The sequence below is a fragment of the Mauremys mutica genome, chromosome 12 (genome assembly GCF_020497125.1).
Source record: "Mauremys mutica isolate MM-2020 ecotype Southern chromosome 12, ASM2049712v1, whole genome shotgun sequence".
NCBI lineage: Eukaryota > Metazoa > Chordata > Testudines > Geoemydidae > Mauremys > Mauremys mutica.
The window spans coordinates 32,159,090-32,181,191 of record NC_059083.1 but is presented as its reverse complement, the minus strand read 5'-3'; the positions used below and the strand labels follow the sequence as shown (position 1 = coordinate 32,181,191).

The window sequence follows — 22,102 nt, the reverse complement described above, 5'->3', positions numbered from 1 at the left end:
GGGGCAGTTCCTGGCCCTAGTGAGGTGGTGCAAACTAACCCCAGTGCTCTCTGATAGGGGCAAATTCTCAATAGTGGGTGCAGTGTTTTCACTATGACATGGATCCTGTTTCCCTCCTGCAGGTGGGGCTGGTGTAGAGGCTGCTGCAGCCAGTGGGATTCAGAGGCCTCCATGAAATAGCTCCACAGTGTGTCTGCAGCCTGGAGGACACAGGGATTGTTCCTTCTCCATCCTCCCCCATCTCCTCCCCCACAGTCCCTGCAGTGCATCTGCCCAGTGCCTGGGCCGGACACTAGAGCTGGGGGGAGGATTTACCCCATGGGTGAGGTTCAAAATCACTCAGCTGCCTGGGCTGGGGCCGGGCTGGGAGCTGAGCTCTTCTGAACATCGAACCCAGTTGTGGGTGCTGAGCTCTTTGCAAAGTCTGCCCCAAGGGTGCGTCTAAATTGCACCAACAAGTAGCTGCGGGCTAGTCACTGAGTCATTACCCAGGAGGCTGGGTGGGCTTGTACAGCCCCTGCTGCTGTGGCTTCACTGCTACCAACACCCGCGCAAGCTGGAGTGTGTCTTCACCTGCTGCCTTCACTCCTCCATTGCAGTGTGGACACCCCCTGAGTCAGCAGAGCCAGGGGCGGGTCAGTGTAAAGCCAGGCAGAGCTTTGCCACTTCACAGCCTCTGCTGCCATCATGTGGCCACCTCATCCCAGTCACCTGCTACTGTTACTGGGACCTTACCTGTGCTTGTCTGTAGCCAGGTGATGAACCCATGGGACACAGTCTGTGCCAGTTCACTTGCCTTTCACAGTGAAATCCCCACAGAGAGTGTGGGGTGTGTGAGGAAGACACTGGCTGGTCACTGGACACATGGGCATGGGGTGCTCAGGCAGGCTGGGTGAGTCCAAAGCCAGCTCTGACAATACCCTGAGTTCCCAACACCCATGTGTGCCCCACTCCCTTGTGTCCATCCCATGCCACCTGCAAGAACATACTGCGGCTTTACAAAGCACTCTAGACAACCCCACTATGGAACTGGCCTTATTAATTCTGAACTAAAACAAACCCCTTGTGGTACGTTTCTCAAAGTAAATATCCTTACAAACCTGATAGTGATTTAACATTCCCTGCTTCATGGGCAGAGGCCCAGTCCGTGTAACTCAACATCTGGCTCACATTTTGTCTGTGCCTTTCCTATTTTTCTATCTCCAGGGGAAAGTGAAGAACAAGAGAGAGATGATTGCAGGTGAATTTAACAAACTGCACACACTGCTGAGAGAGGAGGAGCAGCTGCTTCTGCAGAGCCTGGAGGAGGAGGAGAGGAAGACTCTGCAGAGACTACAGGAAAATGTAACCAAACTATCCCAGCAAAGCTCCTCTCTGCAGCAGCTGATCACAGAGATCGAGGAGAAGTGTCAGCAACCAGTTGTTGAGCTGCTAAAGGTGAGACGGCATCAAAATTCTCCACCCATCCAGAATTAGAACTCAGATCCAGGGCCGCCCAGAGAGGGGGGCAAGTGGGGCAATTTGCCCCAGGCCCCAGGCTCCGCAAGGGCCCCCACGAGAACGGCCGAGGCTCCCGCCCCAGCCCGACCCCGTCTCCGCCCCTCTCCCGGAGCCTCAGCGAATCCAGCAGCGTCCCTGGACAGCTGCCCAGCGTGGCTCCGGCGGGGCCCCTGAGCTCCACCCGGCTCCGAGCCGCGTGGTCAGGGGGCAGGGCTGCGAGCTCCAGCGGGGCCTGAGTTCCCTGCGCTCGGCCCGGAGCTTGCAGCCCCGCCCCCTGGCCACGCGGCTCTGAGCGGGGCGGGGTTCAGGCCCCGCCAGAGCCACATTGTGCCGCTGTTGAGCGAAGCTCCTGGATGCGCTGAGGCTCCAGGTGAGGGGCGGGGTGGGGGCAGGGAGTCCCGGGGACAGGGAGGGGGCAGAGGTTGTGGGGAGTGGTCAGGGGACAGGGAACGGGGTGGGGGTTAGATTGTGGACGTTCCGGGGTCTGTCAGGACTCAGCAGGGGGTGGATAGGGGACAGGGCAGTCAGGGCACAAGTCCCAGGGTGGTGGTTGGCTGGGTCTCTGGGGGATGGTGAGGGGGCAAGGAGCAGGATGAGTCAGGGATTCTGGGGGGGGCAGTCGGGGAGCAGGAAGTGGGTGGGGGTCGGATACGGGAAAGGGCCAGTCTGTTTGGGAGGCACAGCCTTCCCTACCCTAAAGCTCATTCAGCAATTTGAGGCTTGCAGAAGAGCCAAGCTGTTAGCTTTTCCATTAGGGCTACCATCCCTTTCACTTCTCAAATGCCAAATTATAGCCTATATTTAATTTCAGTGCCATAGGGAGATTCATGTCAGGGGAGGGTAGCTTCATTTAAAATTAGCCACTGGGGGAGGGATCACATGAGAAGAGCAATATTGTACACCACCTACCTCCTTCCCAACCCTGCCAAGGGAGACCCCCCCTCCCCTACATTCCCTGAGACTCCAGAGGGGTTATTTCAGTGGTTCTCAAACTTTTATACCGGTTACCCCTTTCACATAGCAAACCTCTGAGTGCGGACCCTCCACCTTATAAATTAAACACACTTTTTTATATATTTAACACTATCATAAATGCTGGAGGCAAAGCGGGGTTTGAGGTGGAGGCTGACAGCTCGCGACCCTCAGTAATAACCTCGTGACCCCCTGAGGGGTCCTGACCCCCATTTTGAGAACCCCTGGGTTAATTTAATTTTAGCACCCTGTGTCCATTCACATGCATGTGCTATTTTGAGCATTTAAGTTTTTCACAACATAGGCTCACCCCAGATTCTGGAACAACCTCAAATGCTCAGTTGGTGGAGTATATACATAAGCTATACTAAAGACAAACCCCCAGTAACCGTATCCAGTTTGTGAGGGACCTCATGGAGCCAGTCTCTAGGAAACAGATAAATGCATGGAGGTTAAGTCCATTAATGGCTATTAGCCAGGATGGGTAAGGAACGGTGTCCCTAGCCTCTGTTTGTCAGAGGGTGGAGATGGATGGCAGGAGAGAGATCACTTGATTGTTACCTGTTAGGTTTACTCCCTCTGGGGAACTTGGCATTGTCCATTGTCGGTAGACAGGCTACTGGGCTGGATGGACCTTTGGTTTGACCCAGTATTGCTGTTCTTATGTTCTAACCTAAATGAACCCAAAGTTAGGGAGACAGATATGAGTCAAGGAAGGCAGCAGAGTATCAGAAACCTGGAAAAATCTCTGCCTGGATGGGCTCAGGCGTTTGGTCACAAGCTGAGGTGGTTCAAAAGTTTTGGATTTTTTTAAGCAGATTTTTTTTATTGTTTCTTTAAACAATCAAACACAGCAAGCAGCAAATATTTGGCCACACACTTCTGAAACCTCAAACCATGTTCAGGTTTTGGCAGACTAATTTCAGCTTTTCAATTAAAAAAACCACAACAAATTTTGAAGGAAAGCAGACATTGTCCATGATTTTTTTCTGCTTTTTAAAAACCCCTAGTTTTCAATCCAGAAAAAGTTTTGACGGAAAATATTTGTCCACCCCTTTTAATGAGCTTTAGTGCCTTTTAGCACTAGCTGATGCTGAGAACCAGTGATACCTTGTAAAAAAGTTTTCTCAAAACTGGGTTTGTGCCGAGATGCAGAAGGTTTATTTTTCCCAGGGCTGCCTGTCGGGGGGGAGCAAGTGGGGCAATTTGTGCCGGTCCCCACAGGGGCCCCCACGAGAATATAGTATTGTATAGTATTGCAATTTTTTTTATGAAAGGAGCCCCCGAAATTGCCTTGCCCCATGCCCCCTGAATCCTCTGGGCGGCCCTGCTCAGATCCCTGGGTCTTGATCCGAACAATTAATCAAACTTTCTGTGTTTTACTGACCAACAGAACATCAGGCTAAGGGCTCCACCAGTTCCAAAATATCCCAGTTCATGTTGGAGGGGAATTCTCCTCATGGAGACCCAGTGAGACTATGGGAGATTAAATGGATGATACAGGAATGATACTGAGCTGAATCCATCCCTGCTCTGACTCCAGAACATTGGACCCAACACAGGCGATAAACACAGATACTGATGGGTTGGGTGCCTAGAAGGGAGAATCCTTTAGCTAAATTTCTGTCTTACCTAAATAAATGAAAAGTGTTAATGCAAAATAGTGTACGAGATTTTACCACAAAGGAGTGAAGCCTGGGAGGGTTGATCTGTTTTCTAGATAAAAGTTTGATACCCAGAGTGAAACTCTCACAGTTTTATGCACATTGTGTTAATACAGAACATTGATTCTCTTTTTTTCCTTTCAGGATGTGAAAAGCACCTTGAGCAGGTGTGTTTCCTATGTTCATTGCTCTTATATTCGTGGTGGTGGTTCTGGGATGATGGGACATTTTCTTCGTAGGAGTAAGAATATGAAACTCCAGGAACCAGAAGCTGTTTCTACTGACCTGAAGAACGTGTATAAAATTTCCCTTGACATGAGGGAAGCGCTGAAGAGATTCGTAGGTGAGTGGATTCTACTGGAACATTCAGCTGTGTTGTGCCTGGGGATCTGGACAGAGCCTGGACCCCAGGACACGCATGGGCCCAGCTGACAGGCTTGGAGCTGTGAGAGCTGGAGGCTGATGCGCTGAGTGCTGGGCAGTTTGCCTGCTACTTACAGCCACCTGCTGGTACTTGCCCAGATGTCTGACCAGGCCCCGTCACTCTGACATCCTGACCCCTCCATGGCTGAGTTACTGGGTGTCCTTGAGCCAGGTGCTGTGAGGCCTGGACTGGGCCCGTCATGCTGGGAGATGCACAGACGGGTAACGGATGACGTGTCTGTGCCTCTCTCCTGGGACATGTGAGGGCTGCGTTGTGTGGGCACCGCTCAGCACTGCCCCAGCCCCCATTAGCCAAGGCTGGCCCAGCTTTCTGAGCTGCAGGAGGGGCTGGTCTGGCTGCTGTGGTCTGACCTGGGCCATGTGTTACTGGGTAACAAGCTGAATCCTACGGGCCCTGTTATATCCTTGGGGCAGCCGGAGTAGGAAGCAATCACTTGAGGCCAGAGAGCAGGCAGCTAACCAAAACCTCCATTTTATTTACAGACCATAATACTCTAACTCAGTTGCCATAGCAGCAAAAACCATGACAACCAAATACACAACATATTCCTCCCCCCCAATAAGAACATCCCCTAAATAAAAAAAAAACACACACTAGACTAGAGAAGGAGGGTAGACTGCCTCCATTCCCGGCTAAACCCTGGGGATTATTTTGCCCCATAACCGTGGGTTCGCCCTAGCTAGAGATCCAGACGATGAGGAGGCCTTCTGTCTCTAGGTGGATTACGGCGAACTTCTGGTGTTATTGCACCCGAAAGCACTAGGGGCTCAGGGTCCGCAGCACGAACGGGTGAGGAGGTGGTATCAGCTCGTGCTGGGCAAAGGGGTATCTCAGCCGCCGGCAGTAATGGAGGAGAACAGTCAGGAACAGGTGATTCGTGATTCGGTGCCTCACCAGAAGAGGTGAAGTCAGACCCCTCAACTGCAGATGGGTCCTGAGGACTGGCATGACCTGGCAACAGCTGATCTACATGTCGCCGCCAGGTAACATTCTCTGCAGTCCGGACTGTGTAGGAAACAGGTCCTGTTTGAGTGATGACTGTGGCCGGGACCCATTTAGCTCTGGAAGTATAATTCCGAGCCAAAACTGGCTGTCCCGGGCTAAAGGTTCGGTCTTTTGCTCTGGGTGCCCGTCTGATGACTTGATATTGCTGCTGATGTTGCACAGTTTGTCGGGGTTCAGAAGGTTTCAGCAGATCAAAGCAAGTGCGCAGCTGTCGTCCCAACATTAGAAAGGCTGGGGATGCCTGGGTCGTAGCATGAGGGGTGTTTCTGTAGGAAAGTAAGAAGATATCCAGACGCTTTTGAATGGAGTGTTGTCCCCTTGCTGATTTCAAAGCGTTTTTCATTGTCTGCACAAATCTTTCAGCTAATCCGTTGGTGGACGGATGATATGGTGCTGATGTGATGTGGTGTATCCCATTTGCCTTCATAAAATTTTGAAACTCCTGAGAAACGAACTGCGGTCCGTTGTCGCTCACAAGTTGTTCTGGCAGACCAAAACGACTAAAGAGTCCTCGTAGTTTTTGGATAGTACTCTCTGCAGAAGTGGACTGCATTATAGAGACTTCTGGCCATTTAGAATGGGCATCTATTGCCACCAAGAACATGCTTCCTTCAAGGGGGCCAGCAAAGTCAACGTGAATACGTTGCCACGGGTTTTCAGGCCAGTCCCATGGGTGTAGGGGTGCCCACTGGGGTGCATTCCTCACGCCCTGACATGACATACAAGCTTTTGCCTTCTCTTCAATAGCGCTGTCCAATCCAGGCCACCAAAAATAGCTTCGTGCAATTTCCTTCATGCGCACTATTCCACAGTGACCGGAATGTAGCTGTTCTAACATCTGTGATCTCAGCGGTGGTGGAATAATGACACGCCTCCCCCACAACAAACAACCAGATTGGACCGATAACTCCATCCGTTTGGACATGTAGGGAACAAGGTCGGATGAGACCGGAGAGGTTTGTCGAGATTTTCCATGCATCACCAGGTCCATAACGTGGGACAATACTGGGTCAACGCGAGTTGCCTTCTTTATCTGAGTAGCAGTGATGGGTGTATTCTCTACCTGTTCAAAGTAAAAGATTTCCTTTTGGGCACTATCTTGATGTTTGACCGGCAAAGGCAACCTCGAGAGGCCATCTGCATTGCCGTGCAGAGTGGATTTCCGATATTTGATTTCATATGTGTGTGCTGAAAGTAACAATGCCCAACGTTGCATACGACTAGCAGCTAATGGGGGAATGCCTGTGTAGGGTCCAAAAATTGACGTCAGAGGTCGATGGTCTGTAAGAAGAGTAAACTTTCGCCCAAAGAGGTACTGATGAAACTTCCGAATTCCAAAAACAATTCCTAATGCCTCACGTTCGATTTGGGCGTAGTTAGTTTCTGCTTTGCTTAGAGTGCGTGAAGCAAAAGCAATAGGTCTCTCTTCTCCCGAAGGCATAATGTGTGACACGACTGCTCCCACTCCATAAGGGGAGGCATCGCAGGCCAATTGCAGGGGTAAGGATGGATCAAAGTGCGTTAGAACTTCAGAATTTAACAATGCATCCTTAGCTTTGTTAAATGCAACATCACAGGCTTCAGTCCACTTCCAGGCCTTGTTCTGCCCAAGGAGCTCGTGAAGTGGTTTTAGCAGTGTGGCTAACTGTGAGATGAACTTTCCATAATAGTTCAGTAGTCCTAGAAACGAGCGCAGCTGGCTTACATTTCGTGGTGGGGGAGCCTCCACAATAGCTTTAACTTTTGCAGGGGCCTTATGAAGACCTGCAGAATCGATGATGTGTCCCAAATATTCAACAGAGGGCTTGAAGAATTCACACTTGTCTTTGCGAACTCGTAGGCCATACTCTTCCAATCTTTGTAGGGTAGCCTCTAAATTCTTTAAGTGATCCTCTTCATTTCTTCCAGTGACCAGGATGTCATCCAGATAGCACTGAACTCCTGACAAGCCACACAAGATCTGGTCCATAGCTCTCTGGAACAGGGCGGGAGCCGATGTTATTCCGAAGGGTAGGCGACAGTATCGATAAAGCCCCTTATGAGTCACAATAGTCAACAGCTCTTGGGACTTTTCATCGACGTGCATCTGTAAATATGCTTGTCTCAGATCAATCTTACTGAACTTTTGTCCCCCAGCCAGGCCTGCGAAGAGGTCATCGATGCGGGGAAGCGGGTATTGCTCTGCACACAACACTGGGTTGACAGTGACTTTAAAATCCCCACAAATCCGGAGAGAGCCATCTTTCTTCACTATTGGAACGATAGGAGTGGCCCATGAGCTATGGGTAACTGGTATTAGGACTCCATTGGTGACCAGGCGCTCCAGGTCTGCTTCAACCTTTGGCCTGATGGCATATGGCACAGTTCGGGCTTTCAGATATTTTGGTGGACTGCCAGGTTTAATGTTCAATGTCACAGTGATTCCCTTCATACTTCCCAAATCATCTCCAAAAACAGCAGCATGTTTCCTTAGTATAGGGGTTAGACTGGTTTCTTCTTTAGTCATCCGGTGCACTTCTGCCCAGTTCAGTTGAATCTTCCCAAGCCAAGACCTACCCATTAAGGCTGGGTAGTTACCTCTCACCACAAACAGTGGCAATCTAGCGGCCTGTCCATTGAGCTCCACCTTAACATCAATAGTGCCCACCATGGGCACAGCTTCTCCCGTATACGTCTTCAGAACAGTTTTTGTTGCCTTAAGCGGAAGATGCTGTAGCTTTTCTTTATACACAGTCTCAGAGACCAGCGAGACAGCTGCACCGGTGTCCAGTTCCATGCGTATAGGTTTGCCCTCCAATAAGGGGGTTACCCAGTATTCATGTGAGCCCGCTGCCAAAGACAAAACATGCAGTGGCACTTCCTCTTGTGATGAGGTGTCTCCTTGATCATCCTGGGTCTGCTCTAGAGTATGCAAGGTTCCTCCTTTTGTCGGCCAGACCACAGGCCTCTTTTTCTTTTGTTTACAGGCACACTCAATGTGTCCCTTTTTGCCACAGTGTCGACACACCAGGTCCTTACACCAGCATTCTGATGCCTGGTGACCCAGCTTACCACAGCGGTAACATTCTTGACTCTGCACAGTTTTGTGGGTCGGTTCTTGTGACACTTTTTGCACCCTAGGGGGTGCACCGATGTATTGTGCCTCCCTTGTAGCCAGTTCCATGGAGACAGCAATATCAACAGCCTTCTGTAAGGTAAGCTGAGCCTCTGTCAGTAGGCGCTTCCGTATAGCTTCACTGTAGAGGCCACACACTAACCTGTCACACAGGGCATCATTTAACATTTCTTTAAATTCACAGTGTTCTGCTAGCTTTTTTAGAATGGCTACAAATTGTACAACTGTTTCATCTTCCTTTTGGTCTCTTTTGTGGAACCTATATCTTTCAGCAATTACCAGTGGTTTTGGGGAAAAATGGGACCCCAGGATTTCCACAATGTCACTGTAAGATTTAGTTGCTGGCTTAACAGGGTGCAGTAAGCTGTGTAGCAGAGAGTAGGTTTTAGCCCCTACAACACTTAAGAATATTGGCACCTTCTTCGCTTCTGTAATGTCATTTGCAATAAAAAAAAGCTCAAAACGCTCAGTATACACATGCCACTGCTCTATATTCTCATCAAAAGGCTCCAGGGGCCTGGTCAGAGTAGCCATGATTTTTAGTTTCACTTTCACAGTCAGTGCAAAGAAGCAGCTTTTTTTCTTTGTTTGGTCTTTACCTTGATTTCTACTTCCTTCTGTTACTGGAGCAGCACCAGGATCCCACCCTCGTCGCCAGTGTTATATCCTTGGGGCAGCCGGAGTAGGAAGCAATCACTTGAGGCCAGAGAGCAGGCAGCTAACCAAAACCTCCATTTTATTTACAGACCATAATACTCTAACTCAGTTGCCATAGCAGCAAAAACCATGACAACCAAATACACAACAGGCCCCTCGTCTGCTCTGAGCACAGCCCAGTGTGAGGTTGGGTCAGTGGTTTGCTGCTCAGTGAGTGAGACTCACTCACAAGAGTGTGACCCTGTCACAATGGCTGAGCGTGACCTACCCCCGTCCAAAACCCTCCCACAACCCCAGCGCAGAGACTGGGGGCAAAGGCAGAAACCTGACAGCGAGGAGGGACAGAGAAGAAGCTAAGGCAGAGGAGAGGAGGGTGGGAAGGTTCAGTGAGCTCGGTCTGTGATTGTTGAACTGGCCCATTCCTCCAACCCCCCACACCCCGCTCCTCTCCTCCCACCCACCCCCAGCAGGGGCAGTGGAAGGGGCCAAGCTGGGTGTGTCTATCCCGGCCGATGGAGGCTGCGCAGTCGGTGCCGGCTGCAGGGCCAGGATCTCAGGGCTCTGGGGAGCAGAAACCCCAGGCTGTGGGGGAAGCAGCTTCCTCTCTGTGAGGGGCTGGAGCCAGCACATCCCTGCTCCCCTCCCCATTCACTGCCCCCAGCCCAGCACAGTCTGTGCCCACTGGACCCTGAACCCGGCTGGGCTCTGGGCCATTCCACACCCCTGGCCTCTGAGCCTGTCGGGATCCTGAGCCAGTCAGCTCAGTGCCTCGTTCTAGGGGATCACCAGCCCCTGGGGAGCCTCCTGTCAGTCCCCCAGAAGCCCCTTCCTGGGCAGGGTCCCAGGCCCTGAGTCACTCGCTGGCTGCTCCAGGCTGGCCAGGCCCAGGGTCTCCAGCAGGGCTGTTGGTGCTGGCACCGCGCTCGCTGCCAGAGCTCCCAGCCCCTGACCCAGCCCGGCCTGTTGTCCCAGCGCTGACCCCTCCCCTGCGGGTGGGGACGCTGCTGCTCTCAATGGCTGAGCCCCTCTCTCTGCCGCTGCCTCTGCTGCTGCGCTCGCAGGCTCATCCCGTGCCAGGGCCAATGCGGCGCTACTGGGGCTGCTCCTTCCCTCGGCATCTGGGTTCTCTGTGTCTGGGGCAAATGGCGGGTGAGTGGGCAGGGACCTGCTCAGAGACACACGCCCTGAGCTGCACCCAGAGGGCAGAGACCAGCCAGGGCTGGGCAGCAAAGTGCCACCGCGCTGAGATTAACCCTTTCCTTCCCCCCCACCCCAGCAGCCCCAGCCAGTCAGTGCCACTCGACTGCCTGTGCTCTGACCCCAGGGACCCGGGTCTGGCAGCTCAGGGGAGTCGCTGGGTGAATGTGTGGGGCAGAGTAACCAGGGCTCCCTGCACCCCAGGGTCCCCGTGTGCAATGGGGAAGGCCCCACGCTGTCACACAGCCCTTAGGGGCTGGGCAGTGAGTGTTGTTATTGATACCCTGAAATGGCTGAGGCTGGTATCTTGGCAAGCATCTTGCCTCAATTTATCCTCTTCAGCACTCCTTAAATTACGCCTCACAGTCCAAAAGATTTGAGAGAAAAGTCTCCTCCTGGGGTCCGCTCTGAGTCCAAGTAAACCCCGAAATAAAATCTTTTCCCTCACTCTGCTCCAGACTCCAGCTCTCACTGCAGCTCTTCACTGTCCTCACGTCAGGAGCCCTCAGTCCCTTCCGGAGCTGGGCTTGGTTTAGTTTCCATCATGGAATCAGATGACTCCAGCCCTCCCTCCTGGAGCTGGGGCATTTCAGACTGTGCCTTTATTCTCTGCATCCACTTTCTCCAGCCGGGGGCAGCTCTCCGGGGTTCTGTCCTGCTACAGCTGCTGCTGTCATTGTCATCTCTGGCAGCTCCTCCCCCTTAGGGGAGCTCCTCTGCCTAGTACAGTGGTCCCCAAACTTATTTGATCATGTCCTCCCTTACCTGGTTTGTGCCCCCACCCTGGGAGCTGCTGTCAGGAGCTGGGCCAGGAACGGGGCTCCAGTTGGGGCCAGAAGCTGGGGGCCATGGCTGGGAGTGGACCCGCAGTTGGTGCCAGGAGCTGGGGGCTTCGGCCGGGGGCGGAACCATGTTTGGGGCTGGGGCTGCAGCTGGGTTCTCAGCCTGGAGCAGGGCCGGGAGTGGGTGGCTGAAGTCGGGGCCGGAGATGCAGCTGGGGCTGAGGGTGGGGCTGGAGTGGAGCTGGGGGCAGAGCAGGGCTGGGTGACATTCCCTTCCCGCCACCATGGGGGCTGGTCCAGGCCCTGTCAGGCCCCCCAAATGTTCCTCCACACCCTTGAGGGGGGCACGACCCACAGTTTGGGGAGCACTGCTCTAGGAGCCCCTTCCAGGCTCCTTGCTCTGTGAGCTCTCCAGGGAGCAACTCTCCTCAGCAGCTTCCTGTCCCTAGGATCCCTTCAGCTGAGCCCTGGTAACCCTTTATCAGCCTCATTAGCTGTTTCGCTGCCGACTAGCCACCTAGGGATTTAATTACTTCCAGGTTGGTCTGGGTTGTCTCATTCTCCCTTACAGGGGCCTGTCACAGGTAGTCTGGTCCCTGACTCCCCTAAAAGGACCAGCCCTCGTGATACATTTCCCCCCACCCCCAGAGCCAACCTGTATTCAAAGGGAGGCTTGACCATGGCTGACACTTGGTTATGTTCTGCTAGAAAAGTTTCAAACTCCAGGGAAGTAAATTGGTGGCCACTTCCAGGAGCTGCACGGAGCTAGGGAGGCAGGGAGCCTGACTTAGCCCCGGGCCCCCGCTGCACCACTGACCAGACTTTTAATGTCCCAGTCGGTGGTGCCAACTGGAGCCGCCAGGGTCCCTTTTCGACCAGGCGTTCCAATAAAAAAACAGACGCCTGGTGACCCTATGGACAGGTGCCAACCCTAGGTCCTGTCCACATGGCCCAGTAACACCCTGCTGAGCCAGGTACAGGCAGCCACATGCCAGCCCAGGCCCCTGGCAGGGACACTGAGCTGCCAGCTGCCATGGTCACTAACAGTGTTAGCTCTGTCACGTGCCATTCACCAGGCCTAGAGCCCCCAGGGCCCTGGGCCCACCCCCAGGAACTGCTGTAACCTGGAACCAGAGCAATGCAGGGCTGGAAGGGCCCTCGAGAGGTCACCTAGTCCAGTCCCCCACGCTAGGTCAGGGACTAGACAATCCCTGGCAGGGATTTGTCCAACCTGTTCTTACAAACCTCCAGTGACGGGGATCCCACAACCTCCCCTGGAGCCGGGTCCAGAGCTTCACTGCCCTGAGAATTAGAAAGTGTTTCCTAATCTCCAGCTTCAACCTCCCTTGCTGCAGATTGTGCCCATTGCTCCTTGGACAGGCCCTCGCCCTGCCCGCTGGGGCACTGGCTGTGTCACCAAGCCTGAGCATCGCTGTTATTGCACTGAATGGCTGGCGGCGCTGGGCTGGCTCAGGGGGGCAGTGAGGGCAGCTGGGGCCTTTAACTCCCCAGTCACCGATCTCAGCCCAGGCTCAGAGTCCAGTTCCCAGCGGACAGGAGCTCACATCATAACTCGCTTTAACAGCAACCTCACCGGCCATCTCCGCAGGGAGGCCAAGGCCTGAAGGGGCCGCAGGGATGATTCCTCCCCAGGGAGAGGCTCCAGCAGGTGTCAGGGCTGAGTCATGTTGGCAGGACAGTGTGGGGCTCACACGGCCTCTGTTTCCTTATACCCTCAGTACACAGAGCTCCAGCAGCCGGGGTGTAAAACCCAATTCGTACCCCCAGCACCGAACTCACTGACACTCCCCCAAGGATCCTCTCCTACTGGGGTTGGGGAGTGAGTAAGGGGCACTGGAAGAGCGGGGCCAGGGGGCCATGGCCCCATCACTTTTACCAATGGGAGGGCTATTCCCTCCCACTTTTTACCAGCTGTAAGGGTGAGCGAGGATGGGGGAGGGGGCCGAGAGGAGAGACCAGGGGGTCAGGGTGTGGGGAAGAGGTGGTGTGAAGGCAGGAGCTCAGGAAGAAGGGGCAGTGTGAGAGCGAGGGTTCAGGGGTGCGGGGACAGGAGCTCAGGGAGAAGGGCTGGCACGAACCGGTGACCCCTCTACATTGAGGGAGCTTCCATCACTCCTGGGGAGAGCACCATCCCGGATCCTGATCCACGGGCACATCTGTGTATTTGCCGGGTGCACAGAGCTCTCTGTGTGGAGACACTTTCACGCTCACCCAGGAACCTGTGCTGGGAGGCCCCACTGCCCAGGAGGCCGAGGGATCTCGCTCCCCTGCCCTGGGGGTGAAGGGAGGGGGCCTGGGGCTGCTGTTCCCCATCCGCGGAAGGGGGTGAAGGGGATGTGGACACAGACAATGTCCCCTCTTGCACTGTTTGGGGCAGACCTGGCTCCACCCTGGGCTTCAGAGCCTGAGCTCCAGCCAGAACCTGAAAATCTATGCGGCTCTTTTTAATTCCAAAAAGGGAGCCCCGTAAGCCTGAATCTGTTCACCCTGTTCCAAGACTCGCTGCTGCAGGCTGTGTAGAAGGACCCAAAGTGTCTCCAGGGTCTGGGTGTGAAAGTTCCCAGCGTGTCTGTCCCAGGGCTGGTTAATGGGAGTGAGTGGGGGTGGCTGGCACAGTCGTTAGATGGAGACACCTGAGCTCCTGGGGCTCTGAGACGGTCTCTGTGACTGTTATCCGCTCTGGGAGATGCCCAGTTGCAGCTGCAGAGGGTCTGTGCCGCTAGCAGCGTCCATGGGACAAATGGCTCTGGGCAGAGAGTTCAGGCTGGAGCCGAGTCTCCATTTTCAGCCTGATTTGTGGGGGTGAGATCAGGGGCCCAGGGGACATTTGTCTGCAAAGGGCAAATTAACCAGCAGCTCTGGAGTGTTTCATCGCTGATGTCCTGAGCCTGGCCTGCCTGTAACTGCGTTTCTGGGGATGGTGACAGTCTCTCATTGCAAGTCACTGGGATTGGGGCTCCTAAGTTGCTCAGACAGGTTTGCAGTGGAGCTGGGTGAAATGTTTTGGACAAATAGTTTATTTGCTGCAAGATTATATTTCGGGTCAAGAGAAACTATTTGTGACTCCGTGTCGGGTTTGCTGACTAGTTTCAATGAACAGAAAAAGGTGCTGCCTCTTCCCTTGTAGCCTTTAGCCCAGTGGCTGGGCCCTCAGCTGGGAGCCCCAGGTTCAATCTCTCCGTGTGATGCCATGAGAGCTCGAACCGCTGGGCTCCAGGTGTCTGATGACGCCCCCTGTGTGTAAACACTGCCATGGGCACTGGGCCAGAGCGTGGGGGTGAGAATGACTCTGCAGCCCAGTGTGTTGGGCCCCCACCTGGGAGCCCAGAGTCCAGCTCTCCTGCTCCACTGACCCTGTAATTATTGATCCATAACCCCAGTGTGGGGAGGGGTTACGGCCCCTGGCACAGCAGTGTCTCAGCCATGTCTGCCGGGGTTTCCTTGCACTGATGTAGCTGCACCGGTGCAAACCCCTAGTGCAGACGCGCTGTGCAGGTGTGAACTGGGACTGGTCCCTGGTGCAGCTTCTCCCAGATGGAGGGGGCAGTAAGTGGGGAAATGCCCCCTCCCCTCTCCACTACTCTGGCCTCATTAGCAACAGCCCGTTAGTGCGCATTTATACCCCTCCAAATCTTCCACTGTAATGACCCCCAAGGGAGCCCAATCCAAACCACTGCCCCCATGGGGGTGGGGCTGGGCTGGGTGAGGGGAGCGGCTGGCTGGAAAGTGAGGCCCATGGAGAGTCCCAACTGCTCCCCCTGTGGCAGGGCTGCAATCAGGTGCTTGGTGCGGCCAAGGGGAAGGGGTGGCACGTCGGGCTGTTTGGCGGCAATTTGGCGGCGGGTCCCTCTTGGAGGGAAGCACCTGCTGCTGAATTCCTGCTGAAGAAGAAAGCGGCTTTTTTTTTTTCGCCTGCTGCTCTGAGCGAGAAACCAACCACATATGGCCTGAAAGCAACAGAAATTCCCTGCCTCTCCCTCCCCCTTCTCTGGTTCCTGCCCCTCCCTTACCCTTCCCCCACCCCTGTGAGGGACCCTGGACCCTGCATCTATTCTGACCCCTCACCAACATCCCTCCCGCTCTTCTCACTCCCTTTCTGCTCCCCTGGGCCCCTGCCCCTCTACTCCCACTTTGCCTCCCTGGCACATGCCCCTGCCCTCCACCCATCTCTGCCCTGCTGGAACAGCCCCTCCCTTCCCCCCCTGCCCTCCTGGCATCTGCCCCTCTCCCCCAAACATCCTCTGCACCGTGGAGCCCTCCCATCACTTCACACCCCCGCTATGTCCTGGCATCCACCCCTCCCCTTTCCCTCCTCTGTGCTGTGTCTCCCACCCCTCCCCTCACCCTCCTCTGCTGTCCTGACTTTCGCCCGTCTTACTCCCCTCAACCCTCCTGACACCTGCCCCTCTCCCCACCCTCTCTGACCCCGGCACCCGCCCCTTCGCTCACCCCCTGTGCCCACCCCTCCTCTAGCCCCACTCTGACCCCCTGGCACCTGCCTCTCCCCAATCCCCTCTCCTAACACCTCCCTCTGCCCACCTGCCCTGCCTCTCACCCCTCTCTGCCCCCTGGTGCTTCTCCCTCCCCTCCTCTGCCCTCCCTGTGCCTGCCCTTCTGCTCAACCCCCTCAATCCCCTGGCACCTGCCCTTCTCCTTCCCCTTGCACCCTCCTGCTGCCTGCCCCTTCCCTCCTCCTGCCCCCCAACACCTGACCCTCCCCTTGGCCCCTTCCTTCCTGGTGCCCAGCCCCTCACCACCCTCTGCCCCACTGACCCTGCTCTCCTCTCGCCCCTCTGCCACCATCACCCATGCCACCTTCTCCTTATTTCTCACCCCTGCCCCGCCCCTCCCCCACAGGCTCCATGACACCTGCACCCCTCAGCACCCCTCCATTCCCCTGGTGCCAGCTCCTCCTCTGCCCCAAGTCCCAGCTCTACCCTGGCCCCATCTGCCTCCCTGGTGCCTGCTGTTTCCTTTACCTCCTCTGCCTGCCTGGTGCAAGTCCCTTCCCTTGCCCCCCTTTGGGACCCTCACCTCAGCACTGCCCCACCCCTCCCCTCCCCCTCTCCTAACCTCTGGGCCCCACCCCTCCCTTCAGCCTCCCTCTGCCCCCCTGGTGCCCACATCTCCCTGCACACGCCTCTGCCCCCCTAGGGCCTGCCCTGCTCCACACCCCTCTCTCTGCCCCCTTCTGCTCACCTGCTCCCTCACCCCCCATTCTGTCCCTTTGGCACCTATGCCTGTTCATTCGCTCCCCACCATGGTTCCACCTCCCCCACTCCTCATCATCTCACCCCTGGGAGCTCACCCTGCCCTAGATTTCCCCTGCCCCATTGGAGCTCCCCCCATTCCCTCTCATTCCTCTGCCCCCTGGTGCCTGCCCATTCCCTTGCTTCCCTGTGCCCCCTGGGGTCCATCTCCTTCTTCTGCCCTGGTGCCCAGCCCTCTCCTCACTCCCTGCAGCTCCCTAGAACCTGCCCTTCACACCCCTCTGCCCCCTGGTGCCTGCCCCATCCCTTGCCCCCCCGCAGCCTCCTGGGGTCCGTCCCCTTCTTCTCCCATGGAGCCCACCCCTCTCCTCTCCCCCTGCAGCCCCCTGGAACCTGCCCTTCCCTTCACCACACTCTGTCCTCCTGGTACCTGCTCCTTGTCTTGTCACCCCTTGTGCCTGCCCCACCCCTCTGCCCCTTCCTCCACCTCCTCTGCTCCTGTCACCTCCCCCTCCCTGCCTCCCCGACACCTTCCCACCCCTCCCCCCTCCTCCTGCCCTTTCCCCCCATTGTCTCCTCACAGGCAGAGGGGCCCTGACTCCCCTCAGGCAACAACCCCTCCCCCCCAGTGATTAACAGGGATGCAGGTTAATTTCCCTTTTAATCCCAGTGACCAGCCCCTGCCCCCAGCCCTGACTTTGTGACTCTCTCCCCAGTGGATGTGACTCTGGATCCAGATACGGCTCATCCCAACCTCGTCCTGTCTGAGGATCGGAAACGTGTGAGAGACAGAGACAAACGCCAGGATCTGCCCAACAACCCTGAGAGATTTGATGGTTGTGTCTGTGTCCTGGGCACTGAGGGGTTCGCGGGCGGGAGGCGTTACTGGGAGGTGGAGGTGGGAGACAAGCCTGACTGGGTGCTGGGGGTTTGTAGGGAATCTGTGAGCAGGAAGGGGATGGTCACAGCCACACCTGGGAATGGATACTGGGTCGTGTGGCTGAGGGATGGGGGATACCAGGCCCGCACCTCCCCCCCGAGCCCCCTCCCCGTGAGCATCAGGCCCAGCCGGGTGGGGATTTTCCTGGACTACGAGGCGGGCGAGGTCTCGTTTTACAATGTGACTGACAGGTCCCATCTCTTCACTTTCACTGGCACCTTCTCCGGGAAGCTCCGCCCTTTCTTCTATCCTGGTCTCAACGCTGGGGGTACAAACGCGGCTCCCCTGATAATCTGCCCGGTCCCAGCTCAGGCCGGAGGGAATCTCTGTCCCTGACAGTGACCCCGCGGCACAGACTGGCCCCTCCCAGCCCTGCTGCTCTTCCTCCCCCCAGAGGTGGGGGCCAGTTACTGCAGCAACTGGACTTTTTGTGCTGACCGGACGCTGCCAGTTTCCCTTTTCAGCTGGAGGTTCCAGTCGAAAACAGGGAAACCCCCAGCCCCCACCTTCCCCGTCCCCCCCAGGGGTAGCAGATGGTGGGGGATGGGGTCATTCACTCCTGTCAGAATTTTCTACCCCTGTGAAATCTCAATGTAAAATATGAAAGAAAAAATATTTTAATTTAGAAAATATTATTGTAACAAGGTGTAAATACAAGAATATTTTAATTTACATTTCAACAGTATTTCAGAAACAAGCATCTAAATATATTTGTAGAAATGGAATTATTTACATTTTTTTAAATTTTTCCCTCAAACCTATAGTGAAGTTTAATATCTCTAAATAACGTCATTTGTATTTCAACTGTGGAATTTCAAGAAATCCAAAATATTTATCTTAACACAATAAACTATTAAATTGTCAGATTGGGTTGTTCAGTAACAATGTACATGTGTCATAAACATCACAACTACACAAGTTGCTCTCTGTTCTCTCTCCCCCCCTCTTTATTGTCTGGACTGGTTCTCTCTGGAAGGCAGGGCACATACACCCACCTCCTGCACTACACCTTTAACAATTAATAGTTGAAAAAATGGTAGAATTAATTAAGCAATATATTTAAGTTAACTCACAGAAGATTATATAATAGTCTTTGAAATTCTGTCAGCATTAATTCATGTGATTTTTAACTTTCTAGCTACATATCATTGGTAATCAAGATATGACCCTTCCTTTCTTTTTCTCACATCAGTTAACAAAACACGGTCCCCAACCTCAAATGCTCTCTTCCTATCGATAGAAATCTCTTCTACAATCTCCATTTTTTAGTTTATTTTTCTTTAGAAATATTATTTGCAGGCAATGTACTGTCACTGTGCACTGTTGATTTCAATGTACTGCCAGGCTCTTCATGTTCTTGGTTTTAAGGACACAACAAATGTAGCGTGATAAAGAAATAGAGAAAGGGTTGTATTCCTTTACTGAATCATCACAAATTAACATAATTGTATTAAAGATGCTGACACTTAGTGACACATAACATGAAATTTAGTGAAGCTTTTTGGTAAACCTTTCTTTTTTACCATAAATCAGTTGAAAGGGTGATATTTTTGATGTCATGTGAGGTTTAGGGTACAAAGAAAAGAAAGTTGCTCCAGGAAATTCATCACAATTCCTCTGGGTTCTGTCCACCACCTTCTGGAATTCTCTTTAAAAATATCAGAGGGGTAGCCATGTTAGTCTGGATCTGTAAAAGCAGCAAAGAATCCTATGGCACCTTATAGACTAACAGACGTTTTGGAGCATGAGCTTTCGTGAGTGAATACCATACTCACTTGCATCTGACGAAGTGGGTATTCACCCACGAAAGCTCATGCTCCAAAACGTCTGTTAGTCTATAAGGTGCCACAGGGTTCTTTGCTGCTTCTGTAAAAATAGTGACTGATTGATCTAATTCCTTGAAATTAGTGATTGAGACTAATTTCTTGAAGAGCTACTGAGCAGAGTCTGAGGGGAGGCACATCACATGGCATTGCTAAGACTACTTTTTGTTTTAAACGTGATCTGTGATGAACATTTTCAATGTAATAATTCAGTTTTGAAGATTTATTCACAGTATGCCATTCATGCCAGAGTGCCCTAAACTTACCTTGATTATTTGAAAATAAATACCCTAAAATTATCTTTTGATGGATTAATTTGTGCTTTTTATCCCGTCTGCTGGTGTCTAGGTGTCATGGGCTGCTGAAGCTATGTGTTCTTTCTAGTTTTTAACACAGGGAGCTGAGAGGCTCCAGGCAGCAGTCCGGCTGGCCACATGGAGCAGGGCAGGCTCAGCCCAGCTCAGAGCAGGAAACCTGGGCAGCAGCTAGGCTGGGAGCAGGGTCAAGCCATGGGGCATCCAAGCTCCAGGCACGGAGGGCACAGCCAGGCTAGGACAGGGGAGCCTCAAGGCAGCTGGGCCCTAGCTGGAGCCCCCTACCTGCCCCCAGAACAGCCTGGCTTTCTAGTCATTGGAGCCATGAACTGACAAGTATGACAGCCAACAGCTGATGTGAGACAATGTCTACACACACACTGCGTGGCCCTAACCACGCCCACATAAGCCCTGCGCCTCTCGTGGAGGTGGAGTTATTATATCAGTGTAGTAGGGCAATTATACCAATGGGAGCAAGGCTGTAGTGTTACACTGACATAATTAGGTTGATGTAAACTGCCTTACGTCAGTCTAACTCTGCAGTGTAGGATCAAGCCCCTATTCCCTACCCTGTACTCCGGGGCAGCCTCCTCCATGGAACCCACCCTGTGAGAGCAGTGAGCCTGGGATTGAATCCAGTCACATATTCACTGGGATTGTCCAGCATTCCAGGGAACCAAAGCGTCCAGCTCTTGCCAGGCATGTTCTAGACAGAGGCAGAATCAGAAAGTCCCAGTTGTTGAGCTGAGGCTCAGGAGCTCCCTCCTCTGGTCCAGACCACGGGAGGCTGGTCGCCTGCCATTTCCAGTGCACAAGCAAAGTGGCATGAATCCCTGCGCAGGAGGCATTCATTGGGGAAGGTGGCCTGTGACTGATCTCTGTGTGGAATGTCGGGAGAAGATTTCTGGGTGTGATTTCCGGTGTTGTGTTTGGTTTGGTTTGTATAATTCCTCCTCTAGGTAAGCAGGGAGGGAAGTAAGGCCGGATTTTCAGAGGTATTTAGTGCCTAGCACAACAGGATCTTCACTGGTCCATGACTGGTGAGCTCCTAGTTACTACAAGAATAAATAGTAATAAGAAAGGGATAGAGGGGAATCTGTGACTCTCCTATTCAGTGGCTGCTCCAGCCTTCCTGACTTTTGCATGTGGCCTGGACTTTGAATGTGCAGAGACAGCACAGTCCCAAATCTTCCATAGACCCAGAGTGCACTGCGTCAAAGTAATTTCCAGGCTCTTATCATAGTGATGTGTGTCTGTCTGGGCCCTGGTGGTGGTTAGATCTCAGCTCTGGTGCGGAAACAAATCCCAGAACAAAACACTGGTCCTGCCCCCCAGATAACTGCTGTTTCAAAAAACACAAACCAAACAGTTAATCCTCATATTTGAACAGACAAGTGGGGTCACGGATCTGCACCATTCATCGAGTGCTGCTTCATTTTTGTGCCACAAGAGGGTTGCATTTGGAAGTTGCAAATACTTATGTCAGGATGAGCTCTACCCTGACATCTGGTGGTAAATTATGGGGAGTGTGGAAAGGAATTTCAGGGAGTGTGTAAAGGAATTTCAGGTATTTGCATTTGCACACCCACCCTGCCTATCATAGCCCCCGGCAGCCTGGGATGGTTATTTTGTCAGCTCTGGGATCCCCAATTTCTTTGTTATTGGGGCAGGAGGAATAAAGTGTTGTCATCCTAATTATGTGAATAAGGAGCTATGAGACTGCTTGATGACAGAGAGTCTCGCCATCAATTAAGTAGCACTCGCTAGACATGGGTGCCAAACCCCAGTGAATTGAGAAAGAGTGTGTGTGCCTGATAGTATGGGCTCCCTTTTCAGGGCTTGGAACACCAATTGTCTCTCTTCTCTTCTCTTCTCACTGTTGAAGAGCAGAGCTAATTTTGATTCCATTAGGAGTCCATCTAGAAGTTGCTGAGCTGAATTCACTTTGGGCCAATGATGCACCAGCACTGTTGCTCCCCTACTACAAGTTAAAATCACTAAGAGCTGAAATCACTAAAAGAGCTAAGCTTACTGAGCTGAGATCACTGAGTGCTGTGTTAACTAGTAGGAGAGCCTGAAGATCTATCGCTAAGTGGCTGGCAGAGCGGAGCAGTTTGCAGCACGTTGGAGCAGCCCACGGAACAGTGAGCAGAGTGGAGTGGCTCATGGGTCGGCTGGAGGAGCGGCACAGCTGATGGAGTGGAGCCACTCATCGTGAAGGTTGCAGCAGAACTCCACGGAGAGGTGGAGCCGTTGGCCCCGGCCCACGTAAGGTGCCCCTTAACACCCTGTGTGCGCCCCTCTCCCATTTCCACCCAGGCTGGAGAGCGGGGGTAAAACTCTGCAGATAAACTTTTGAACTCTGGGGCAGCACTGACCAGGGACAGAGACTTTTAGGTTGTGGGACTTTGGGGTGATTAGACTTAAGACCCTAAGGGGAAAAGGACATTGCCAAAA

General features: G+C 53.4%; 1 protein-coding gene across 1 annotated transcript in view; it reads left to right on the top strand.

Moving 5' to 3' along the window:
• LOC123346486 (E3 ubiquitin-protein ligase TRIM39-like) overlaps positions 1–17,901 on the top strand; it is a 48,562-nt gene extending 30,661 nt beyond the window's left edge. The window contains exons 4-7 of the mRNA XM_044983914.1: positions 1,207–1,437; positions 4,281–4,303; positions 4,376–4,479; positions 17,285–17,901. Of these exons, the coding sequence (XP_044839849.1) occupies positions 1,207–1,437; positions 4,281–4,303; positions 4,376–4,479; positions 17,285–17,844 (918 nt within the window). The 3' untranslated portion in view covers positions 17,845–17,901. The remainder of the gene's footprint in view (positions 1–1,206; positions 1,438–4,280; positions 4,304–4,375; positions 4,480–17,284) is intronic.
• The last annotated feature ends 4,201 nt before the right edge of the window (positions 17,902–22,102 follow it).